Source organism: Aquarana catesbeiana, linkage group LG02, assembly GCF_042186555.1.
Source record: "Aquarana catesbeiana isolate 2022-GZ linkage group LG02, ASM4218655v1, whole genome shotgun sequence".
In the NCBI taxonomy this organism is placed as follows: Eukaryota; Metazoa; Chordata; class Amphibia; order Anura; family Ranidae; genus Aquarana; species Aquarana catesbeiana.
This window is the reverse complement of record NC_133325.1, coordinates 95,597,778-95,610,086: the sequence shown is the minus strand read 5'-3', so window position 1 is coordinate 95,610,086 and position 12,309 is coordinate 95,597,778. Positions and strand designations below refer to the sequence as shown.

General features: G+C 43.0%; 1 protein-coding gene across 4 annotated transcripts in view; it reads left to right on the top strand.

Moving 5' to 3' along the window:
• INTS6 (integrator complex subunit 6) overlaps window positions 1-12,309 on the top strand; it is a 133,217-nt gene that overhangs the window by 109,672 nt on the left and 11,236 nt on the right. For all 4 annotated transcript variants that reach the window (XM_073613240.1, XM_073613239.1, XM_073613238.1 and 1 more), the window contains 5 exons: window positions 2,723-2,877; window positions 3,355-3,507; window positions 6,696-6,828; window positions 8,340-8,434; window positions 9,204-9,314. In XM_073613240.1, coding sequence (XP_073469341.1) covers window positions 2,723-2,877; window positions 3,355-3,507; window positions 6,696-6,828; window positions 8,340-8,434; window positions 9,204-9,314 — 647 coding nt within the window. The remainder of the gene's footprint in view (window positions 1-2,722; window positions 2,878-3,354; window positions 3,508-6,695; window positions 6,829-8,339; window positions 8,435-9,203; window positions 9,315-12,309) is intronic.

Sequence of the window (12,309 nt, the reverse complement as noted above, 5' to 3'; positions counted from 1 at the left end):
TCTCCCCACACCTGCTGTCACAATTTAAAAAAAAAAAAATACTCAACCACACGACGCTCTGCCCAGCCAGCCACATCATTCATTCAGAGTTCTGTGAATGGGAGAGAACTATCGTCGGCCATTGCGGCTGGCTTGTAGTTCTCAAACTACTAGGGCGCTAATGAGCACTCTAGGTGTTCATTGATCCTTCCCGTCCTTAAGTAACTGCCTGCCCATACCTTGCTACACTGACAGTCTGAGGGATTTTTTTAAATAAAAAAAAAAAAATTTCACTTTTTTTTTTTTTTTTTTTTTTTTTTACCTGCAAAAAGATGCATTTTTTTTTTTTTTTTTTTAGGTGAATTTTTTCTTTAACAAAAAATAAAAAATCTCACTTTGGACCTGGATACTGGGAGGCAATGGGTGATGTCACTGTGTCATACAACTGCCTCCTGGGATAGCTGGGCACTTGAAACTCCATGAGAATACATCCCAGTAATGCATTCTTGCGGAATTTCCGGTGTCCAGGATGAAGTAGCGCAGAGCAGTGACCTCTCCTGCACCTCCTGGAAGCTGGGATAAAAATGTGAGTGGGTTTTATTTTTATTTCTTTTGAAATCTTGATTTTATAATTTACTGCTAATTTATTTGTGGTGGGGGAGTCAGGAATCGGCTATACCTCAATACAGATGAGAATCTTCACTAAAGTTTCTGCTTTGAATGTTTTTTTTTTTTTTTTTTTTTTTTTCTTTTTCTTTTGTCCATACACCGCCCCCCCCCCTTCAGGTTTGGCAGATGCTAGCAACATGTGTACACAGGTTGTTTAACGTCCTGCTCTCCTGCAGTCTACCCACACAGCATTTAGTTCAGCTGTGGCAGGTTCTTTTCTTTATCTGTAAATGTTTGTGTTTCTGACTTTTAAAATAATTTTTAGCTTTTATCAGGGTGTGCGGATGCTTGTCAGGAGGTGTTATACCAGCTCACTTCAGAGCATATGGAGGTGATGACAGGTCTCTGATTATAGTGTTGAGGTTTAGGCTGGGTTCACACATGTCCAGTGCGATTTGTATGTCTATTTTTACTGTGAATTAAAAAAAAGCATTTGTTCAGCGGTCCAAGTGTGTGTTTTTTGATGCGGTTTTGATGCAAATTTGCAGGGCTCAGGACAGCTGCATTTTCAGTGCTGGCCAATACATAGTAGATAAGGTTGTTAACTCCTGAAGTAGGAGAGCAATCTGTGCTGAAATCCTGGACACAACTGAATATATGTGTGCTTGAGAAGCATTCCCATAGAACTCAATGAGCCTGGAATTCGCACCTGAACCGCACCACAGTGCTCGGAACACGCCCAGGACTTTTTAATTTTGCACCGCATATATGTGAACAGCTTTAATGTAAATTAATGTTATGCCACATGTTATGTGAATTGTATGCAGTTCAAAATGCATCCAGTTTGCATATATGTGAATCAAATCTTATGCCCCGTACACACGGTCGGATTTTCCGACGGAAAATGTGTGATAGGACCTTGTTGTCGGAAATTCCGACCGTGTGTAGGCTCCATCACACATTTTCCATCGGATTTTCCGACACACAAAGTTTGAGAGCAGGCTATAAAATTTTCAGACAACAAAATCCGTTGTCGGAATTTCCGATCGTGTGTACAAAAATCCGACGCACAAAGTGCCACGCGTGCTCAGAATAAATAAAGAGATGAAAGCTATTGGCTACTGCCCCGTTTATAGTCCCGACGTACGTGTTTTACGTCACCGCATTCAGAATGATCGGATTTTCCGACAACTTTGTGTGACCGTGTGTATGCAAGACAAGTTTGAGCCAACATCCGTCGGAAAAAATCCTAGGATTTTGTTGTCGGAATGTCCGATCAATGTCCGACTGTGTGTACGGGGCATTACAGTTGGGTCTGAATACTGCAAAAACAGAGCAAAATGGACCTTTCTTTACACACTGGGGTTGATTTACAAAGTGTAGAGTACAAAATCTGGTGCAGCTGTGCATGGTAGCCAATCAGCTGCTAACTTCAGCTTGTTCAATTTAAGCTTTGACAAAAAAATGAAGCTCGTTAGTTTCTATACAGTGCTGCTCCAGATTTTGCGCACTCCAGTTTTAGTAAATCAACCCCAGTGTCTACACACCAGATTAAGCATTCCCTATGAGCAGTCAGAGCTGACTAGATCAGCAGGGTAGATTTGTAAGCACATTTCCCCTCCTGGTGATCTTGTGTAGGGAGTGGTGACAGGAGTGGGAAAAAAGGGAGAGGACATTAGTTTTGGGCTTTTGGAAGCAGCAGCTAGATGTTTGGCTGCTCAGCTGACTACACAGGAAATGGCAGTTGCTTTGTAAAAATCAGATTACAGCAGATTGTGATGCTATATTGACAAACTGTTCCCATATATGTATTCCGTCAGTGTTTTTGGCTGTTCGCCTGGAGTTAAGCTTTAATGTTTTGCTTAGTGATGTACTAATAAAATTTTACTATGACGGTGAGCTTGTGTTTGAGGCATCTTCTAATTTTAAGAGAAACCTATAGATTTCCTTTGCCCTAATTAATGGTTTGGGTGCACAGGTTCACTGATCTGGTAAACAGGCCTGTATTATAGTTGTTGCAGAATGTGGTAATTTATTTCTCATTTAAAACTATCTTTTTATAGATGGAATTACAGATAACATCAAAGCAGAGAATGTGGTAATTTATTTCTCATTTAAAACTATCTTTTTATAGATGGAATTACAGATAACATCAAAGCAGTTGGAGTCCAGCCTTGGCACAGCTGTCGAAAGCTAATTTATGTTCGACCAAATCCCAAAACTGGCGTCCCTCTTGGTCATTGGCCTGTACCAGAATCCTTCTGGCCAGATCAGAATTCTCCAACGCTAGTAAGTATAGGAGTCTGTGTACTGTGCAGTGATCTAGATCTGTCTTTTACCCTAAACATGTACAGTTTAGGAGATATTTACATTACATGCAGCCAGTGACATCACTGGCGCATGCGCTCTGAAGGAACGGCGACGGGTGCCGTTCCTTCCGAGCGCTGTGCTGTGAACGGTGGCTCCTGCGCCCATGCACTGGAGTGACGTCATTGTGGCTCTGGCCACTCGCAGCACTGGAGCCTGCGAACCTGGAAGAAACTCCGGGGAAAATGTCAGCCATCTCAGCGGTGTGCAGGTGCCGCTGGAAGGCTTCGTTCACAACCCGTTTAATGTCTTACAACAAAATGCTATATGTAAAGTGTATCTGCAGAGAATATTTATTTTTCTGGTGCAAGTCAGAAAATAAAAATGCTCTTGATTATAGGCCTATCCCTACTTTTCACTTCACTATATGGGTAACATATGTACTGTCTCTTGCAACAGCCCCCACGATCCTCCCATCCTGTTGTGAGGTTTTCCTGCACGAATTCTGAACCGATGGTCATAGATAAGCTGCCATTTGACAAGTATGAGTTGGAGCCATCGCCACTGACGCAGTATATTTTAGAAAGAAAATCTCCACATACGTGTTGGCCCGTGAGTTTTTATCCTTATTTGTTGCAACAAATGTTAATATTTCTAACCACACAACTGTTTCATATTGCCTTTTATTTATATATATATTTTTTTTACACTTTTCCTATCAAAAATGTTATATTGATTGATTTTTTTTTTTTTTTTTCATGGAATATAGGAAAAAAAGGTCAATTTGACCCTAGTTTAACAGATCCAGGCAGTCACGTAAAAACAGATCTGTTGTGGGTTGGCTTAACACTGTTGCACTGCCCAGGCAATGAAATAACTTCTGCTTACAGTCTGTGTGACTGGCACCATGTATAGATTCAAGGCCATGCGGCTCATGATCAGCCACGCTGCACTGGTTAGTTGAGTTGACAGGTATCTCTTCTTTGTCAGTAGATTGGCACTGCTTTTTCAGTGCTCTTAGTGGCTTGCATTTTGGTAAGTCCCACAGTATGGTGGTTTTATGTTAACTTGGCTCTGTTAAACTAGGGTAATCCATTAAGAGTGAATTTTATCTTGATGTTCTGTATATCCAATAGTGTTACTTCAGTTATGGGTAGAAGCTCTTGATGAACTCCACTTTCAAGGTCTCTTCCTCACTATAATGTTATGTAAAAATGAAATCTAAATGTGTACGTGTAAGTTATTTAAAGGCTAAGATCAAGTTTTGCACCAGGTTACTTGTTACACCCATATTTTGGATATAACATGGTGCAAATCCAATTCACTGATACTTTGCAGGCTCCAAGAGTAAAAAAAAAAAAATGCACTTTTTTCCTGCAAAAATACACTGATCAGCCATAACATTTTGATGACCTACCTAATATTGAATAGATGCCCCCTTTGCCCCCAAAACAGCCCCTTATGGTGCCAAAACAACTCCGACCTGTTGAGGCATGGACTTCACTAGACCTCTGAAGGTACGCTGTGGTATCTGGCACCAAGCCCCCAGTGAACAATCTTTTAAAGGATAAGTTTACTTTTTGGCAAAAAATAATGTAGCAATAACTCTTGGTGGAGCTGCTGGTTTAAGCGGGCTTGTTACCTTCACTCTCGATACCTCTGTTTCACTGGCACCGGGTTTAGGGTTCTGTTGAGTTTACCTCTGGACGATACAAGCACCAACACTTGAGAACGTTTTCAATGCTTTATTGAACCAAGTAACGAAGAAAGTAGCAGGAAAGAGGCAGGAGGGAAACTGCAGGGAAGCTCAAATACCTTTTCTTTAGGATTCTTTAGAACGTCCTTTAAAGTTGAATACTGTAATTGAATGCGATCCCCTTGTGGGACACGATCTTTGCCCGCCTGGATAGGCCTCTCTCACTTGCCTAGCAGCCAGTACGTAGCACGAACAAAAGTCTCTGACAGACCTTTTTGGAATAAACCCGTACGATCCTCTGCCACAGGATGTATTGGTTTGCGGTGAATGTCAGACACAGTACTTGGACCTCTAAGCCAACCCGGCAGTACTATGTAATAAGACTACTTCAGGATACGTCCTCCAACCGAGTCACCAGGCCCCTCTCCAGACCAGCACTCTACGTGATCTCTCCAAGACTGGTCCTCCCCTGGGATCTCCTCGGTTGTCCAGCTTCTTCACTCTGGATAGACAGCTCAGGACCATTCCTCGACTGCTGTGGTAGGCCCCAGACAGACCTCTGGGCCCACCCACATGCCGCAGCGACGCGAGCCTCTGGAACGGAGGACCACGAGGTAGCACTCTATCACATACCTGTCGGCCAGGAGGGCCAGCAGGTGGCTGTAAAACGAACCCCTAAACATGGCGTCTGTCCCATAAATACCCTCTCCCAGAATACAACTCGGAGGACCACCTCCACAGAGTTGTCTCCGGGACAGAGGAGCACCCATACGCTTCGACACGTTGCTTTTCCAACACCAGCTAAGGGTAACGACACCCACTGGCTCGGTGTGGAATCACACGCAACGTCAGCCAAGCTGGAACAGAGGCAAATCTAACTTCCTATAACGAGCAACTCACTAAATTTACCTATCAGATGGTAGATCATAAATCTACCAGCGCTACAATAATAAAGGTACATTTTTTTGCAATTAAATGTGCATTTATTTCATTTTTCTTGAGCCTGTAAAGCATTGCACTAGTGATCAGCAGATCACTGGTGCCATGCAGGTTTACAGCAGATTTGCCAGTGTATCTGCTTGCCTGTACATCCCATACGGGTAAGCAAATGCAGTCTGACAGGAAGCATGAATGAACTACCACGGTGCTCCACAGTGCAAAGGCTGTAGTTTTCCATGCCCAGAGCCCTGTTAATCGGTAATGCGGGCGGAGCCCCACTCAGCTACATGTTTTTAACATTGTGACAGCTAGCGGGGAGGGAGAAGAACCCCGCTAGCTGTCACAGCGGGGATTTTGAGGGATTGCAGGGGCCAGTCCATTCGTAGCATGTTGCATGTTACACCCTGAATATAGGTGTAACATGTTAAAAAAGGTGAACTTGTTGTTTAAGACCTGCAAGTTGGAGCCTCAATTGGACTGAGATCTGGAAAATTTGGTGGCCAAGAAAACACCTTTACTTGCGTTCTTCAAAACATTTTTGCAGTGTGGCAGAATGCAATATCCTGCTGAAAGACACCACTGCCATCAGGGAATACAATTTCCGTGATGGGGTCTACGTGGTAACCAACAATGTTTATGTAGATAGTACATGTCAAGTAGCATCCACATAAATGACAGGACCCAAGGTTTCCCAGCTGAACATTGCCCAAAGCATCACACTGCCTCTGCTAGCTTTCCTTCTTCCCATAATGCATCCTGATGCCATCTATTCCCAATGTAAGCAATGCACATGCACCCAGCCATCCACGTGATGTAAAATCATAATTCATCAAACCAGGCCACGTTCTTCCATTGCCGCAGTCCAGTTCTGATGCTCACATGCCTATTGTAGGCACTTTTGGCTGTGGGTCAGCATGGGTCTAGCCATTACATTTTGGCCCGTGTCAAAGCGGCTAAAATCCTTACACTTGCCCATTTTTCTCCTTTCACATTAACTTAAGGGACAACTGACAAAGTGATCTGAGCCTTTAAAGCCTCCTGCTATTCACTAATGCGTAGAATAGGTGAGGGTGTTTTCTGTGGCAAGCAGACTTTGGTGAAAGTGTTTGAGAACTGACGATGCAAGCAGCTTGATGACCCTTATTTTTTTTGTTTTATCAACCAGGTATTTGTAGCAAACAGTGCTAAGTACAGTGAACTTGGCCATCCCTTTGGCTACCTGAAAGCTAGCACCGCCCTGAATTGTGTCAATTTGTTTGTGATGCCTTATAACTACCCTGTTCTTCTCCCTTTATTAGGTAAGTTTCAGGACATATATAAATACTGTGGTTGAAGGGGGTGGGACAGCTGCAACATGAATCGTTCAAACTCAACCTTAAAGTGACACTAAATGAAATCCTTATTCTCCAAAATGATCCATGTTTGTCCACTGCTTAATGGCGCTGTAATCTATTTTTGATAACATTTTCTTATTGTGTTTTTTCTGCTTCCTTATAACTATCTCTCATTGAGCTCCCGAACCTTTGCTTTTCTCCTTCACTTTCTTTTTTTGTGGGAACGAGCAGCGCACATTGGCTGCAGTCATGTGTCCTGCTCTTTTGTACCTACAAATCCCATAGTCCATCTCAGGAGTGAGCAAGAGAGGGTGGCCACACACCTACATATTGTGGGCCCATTGAGAACAAACATAGCCATCCTCTAACAGTAAGTCCGATCACAGCACCAAAAAAGGTGGCTAGTTCTTTTTTTTTTTTTTTTTTTTTTTTTTTTTTAAAGGTAAGAATACATACTCAAATAACATTATTTTAACCAGAGTTTAGTGTCACTTTAATTGTAGGCAATCAAGTACACCTGTGCTTATACCTATTAGTAGTTCAGCACAATTAATGCTGGAGACATTTGGCCCTCGTTCACACCTGTGTGATTTGTCATGTGATTTGACAGTTCCTAATCGCATGATAAGTCGCACCCCATTGCCGCCAGTGGAACCGTTCAAATTTGCCACTACTCATGTTGCAGTGACTTTGAAAAAGGTTCCTGCGCTACTTTTTTTTCCGATTTCATTGCAACTTGCATAGACTTCTGTTAAACTAAACGAAAGTGGCACGCCACAATGAAATCAGAGGTGCGAATCACACTGATCTGAGGCTTTGAAATGGTGCTAAAGTAGCTTGATTTCAAAGCCCCAGCAGTGTGAACCGCACTTAGGTTCTCTAAGCTGCCACTTCAGTTCTGATTTTAGAAAGATACCCCAGCATCCTGTTCTTGGGCAACCATGGTGATTGGATCAGAGTGTTTGTGCTACCTGTGTGGATATAAATGCAGAGGTATCTTGCTGACGCTCGTTAGAATGGAAGTGGCTTGGAGACGCTAAAAAATATCAGCATTGCAGAACAATTTCAGTTAATGTGAATACCTTCTATTAGATATACCAAGATCTGGGTAAATGAGAGCCTTCAGACATACTGCATGGAGGTCCATATGTCGGCTGCTTACCTCTCTGAAGAAGCAAACTGCCTTGTAGACATGCTGATCCTCCAGCTTCAAATATTTTACTTTTCCAAAGCAACTATGCAGATCTGTCGTTTGCTCTGAATAGCATGTGGCAGTGAATGTTTTAAAACCAGCAACAGCCGAAAAACTAGTATTTTTTTTTTTTCAGAAACCACCGATAGCAGCCTACATATTTGTATCCAGTGCAGATTTTGTTAAATAAAAAAATAACGTAAACTTAAAATAAGCAAAAAAGAAATGTCCTTGTCATTAAATGAGCTAAGTGATTTTTATTTTTTTTTCCCAATTCCTTCAGACGACTTGTTTAAACTACACAAGGCTAAACCATCTTTAAAGTGGAGACAACTTTTTGAAAACTACTTGAAAACCATGCCACCATACTATATTGGAGTAAGTGTTTTGTCTGTAAAATGGCTATTTAAAGCATTTGTTAACCCCCCCCCCCAAAAAAAAACAAACCCAGATACTATTCCTTTAAAGCATGTGCTTGTCCTTTAAAGCAGTGCTTGTGCTGTGTCGTTTGGCCCCCTGTATACCCTAAAAAACCTGGCTGATCCTGCCTGACTATACCCTCCCCTCTGCAAAAAGACCACAATAATCATGGCTGCTGAGCCCTGACATTGTGGCCCGTTTGCGTGATTCCGTCAGCCGCAGCCCTGCTCTCTGCAGCTCTCCCTGTGTCTGTGTCCTCTGTCCTCCTCCTCCCCTCTCCCCTCCCTGCTTGTACCAGCTCCTGCTCCTCTCGTATCTGCTTTGAAATCTAATCTCCTCTGTACCTTAATAACATGTGTCCCTGTGCCTGTTTAATGTAAAAAATCCGCCGATCTGTACCTTGTATGAGCGCAACTCAAGGCGCTCAGCTGATTGTCGGCTCTCTCCCCCCTCCTCCCCGGCTGACTTCAGTGGGATGGCTCGGCCCCGCCCACAGCAGCTGTGAGCCGGAGAGAGGAATCTGTTGTGCGCCCAGAGCGCAGCTTATATCGGTACAGATCGGCAGATTTTTTACAGAACACAGGCACACATGTTAAGGTACAGAGGGGATAAGAAAATTTCAAAGAAGTGGGTTAACAACCACTTTAAGTCACGGTTTACAAGAAATATTTTTAAGCTTGTTGCTTGTCCTTGTTTTGGTGCTGAGTCTCTTCTTTCTATTTTTCAGCCTCTAAGGAAAGCCCTAAGAATGATGGGTGCTCCAAGCCTCATTCCAGAAAACATGGAATATGGATTAAGCTACAGCATTGTCTCCTACCTCAAAAAACTTAGCCAACAGGTACGGGGCATGATGTTACTGAAACCCTGTTTTTGCCTTGTCACTATCACTGCTGATCAGTTACTGAGGGCCCAGTGACAGGTGCCAGGATGCTGAATGAATGCTATTCTGTGTGTTGACCTAGTTAGCTGGATAAAGGGTACTACAAATCTGATCCAGTGCCTTGCTTAGCAGACTGTTGCTGGCATCCAGGCAATGTATGAATGCTGCACTGAACTATATTAAAAAATGGCTGGCAAAAATAGTTGATGAAATCAGATGCACATTGACATTATTAGGTAGATTAGACATCATCGGCTATTTCAAATTTCAACACATTAGCTCCGTAACTGAGCTTGTGAGTTGATGTATGCACACTTGCAGCAGTTAAGCTAAGGATTCCAGCATTATAGGTTTTTACCGGTTACCAAGTGCAATGTAGTTCCTTTTTAAAGGTTGCATTTCTTTATTACAGGTACTTGTATAGTGCTGTCAATTTACGCAGTATGTGTGTGTGTGTACATAATAATGTATATATTGGAGCTGCATGATAAAACGTTAAAAAAAATCGTGATCTTGATTTAACCCCCCTCACGATCTCTATGCAGAATTTCCCGATTCATTCATGTAACAAGTGTAGATTTCTCTGCTCACTCAGCTGGCAAAAAAAAAAAAGAAAACAGGCAGCCAAGTTCTTCACAACATTTTCTGAGCTGGTAGATAACTATAAACATTGTAACTTTTCGTTCTTAGATTAAAGGAATGAACTTCTGTCTGTAAATGAAGGAAGTTTAACCACTTAAAGATTAAACCTTTTTCTGACACTTGTTTCTTGCAAAGTTTAAATCAGTATTTTTTGCTATAAAATTACTTGGAACCCCCAAACATATTATATATATATATATATATATATATATATATATATATATATATATATATATATATATATATGTGTGTATTTATTTTTTTTAACAGAGACCCCAGCAGTGGCGGCCCATCAATTAGGGATGCCGCCCGCGCTCTCCTCTCCACCCCCTATATGCAGTGGATCGATTCATGCATACCATGAATCTATCCACGGCCACCCACTATTGGTGTCCTGCCCCTTACCGGGCACATGAACTACAGCAGCCAGGTTTTTTTTTTTTTAACCACCTGATTACAGCTATAGGCTCTAATAGGCTTCAAAATAGCTTAAGCTCGGTTCGCAGCGGATGGGTCCGAAGCCCACCCAGGTGTGTTGCAACAGCGAATGATTATTCGCTGTTGCAACACTGATCCTCCTCCCAGCCAACTGGGAAGCGGGTAGTAAAACCAGTTTTCCGATTGGCCAAAACGTCAGGCGATCCTATTGGACGCCGAGAGGAGCAGAGAGGAAAAGCACCGCGGAGAGGACACTGGAGCACGCCACGCTGGAAGATGGCCACAGCAGCTCTGAACGCTGCTCTCACCGCCTGCATCCATGGTAAGGACAGCGGGTGGTGGAGGGGGGTTGTTAGTGCTGCGGGGGGGAGTATAGCTGTCAGTTGTGCTAGTGCTGCACCCCCCCCAAAAAAAAACCCACCAGCTTCCACTGGACCCTAGGCAATGACGCTTGTTGCAATATTTTATGTCGCACTGTATTTGCGCAGCTGTCTTTCAAACGTAATTTTTTGGGAGAAAATTCACTTCAATGAATTTTAAAAAAAACTAAACAGTAAAGTTAGCCCAATTTTTTTTGTAGAATGTGAAAGATGTTACACCGCGAGAATCGGGATCTTTATTCTAAGCAAAAAATTGTGATTCTCATCTTTAGCCAATATATAAATATAGATAGAGAGAGATATCTCTATTAAAATTATTTATTCAGGGCCGAAACTGGGGGGTGTCTCCCCATCTGCCCCGGACTCCACATTGGGAGGGACGCAGCTGTGTTCTCGTCGTCCTTGTCAAAATTTCCGCTGTTCTCTTCAGCTCCGTTGTTCTTCCCGTGAAGACAGCTCCTGCTCACTACTGTCACTTCTAACACAGAAGCCTGTATTTAGAAGTAACAGCATTCCTCTGTGTGGCTTCAATGAAACCTGCTCCTCCCCCCGGTTCTCAGGTGCAGCACCGAAAAAGGGGAGGGGGGTGCCGGGCACCAATGTCACCACTAGCGTCCGGCACCCAGGCTTTACTGGCACCTGCCGCATCATCTCCCGTCTCCCGCTCTGTGTGTAACAGAGCCGAAGAAGCTTCCACACCGCTCCTTTCTCGGCTCTACCATCTCTCGTGACAGACCACAAGGGGGGGGAGTACTTTCCTTCCTGCATCAAGCCGTGCTGCATCTGAAGTCTGTATTGATGGGAAATTTGAGGGGTGGTATTAAATAAATTATAGTGCCATTTATACAGGTGGGGAGGAGGGGGTGCGACGGGGTTTGTGATGGCAGAGGAATAGGATTTACATTGGATAAAGGGAATTCAATCCTGTCAAAGATGGGGATGGGAGAACTCTGTACTAGGGGAGGGGTGAGGTTTTTTTTTTTTTCTGAAAAGTGAGTCATTTTTGGTTTAAGGTGGCACACCCCTGAACCCACCACTCTGTTCGTAGCATACCCCTGAACTCTGTTCATAGCTCGTGGCAACAAGGAGTAATTTCTGCGGCTTGGATACATTGTTGAAAGCTGCCAAGTAACCTAAATGGTAAGGACTCCAAAGTTGCTCAGAGGGTGACTGGTGGTGACCGTTAATAGTCTCAGATTCTCATCAAAGCAATTGACTGGTTTGCCATCTTCCTGTATGACTGTGAAAAATCTCAAGTCTCTCATTCTGCAAGATACTGGCTTCTTGAGGTCCCAGAGAGTACAGAATAAGCACTTGAGTAGACAGCATTTTAAGGGTTTTCCACTGTCTCATATAGTTTCCTTATTAGCAACAGGGCCCTTTTTTATACATTTTTTTTATTTAATTTTTTTTTTTTATGTTGCCCTAGAGGGTTAAGTGGTTCATAGTTACATAGTAGGTGAGGTTGAAAAAGACAAGTCCATAAAGTCCAA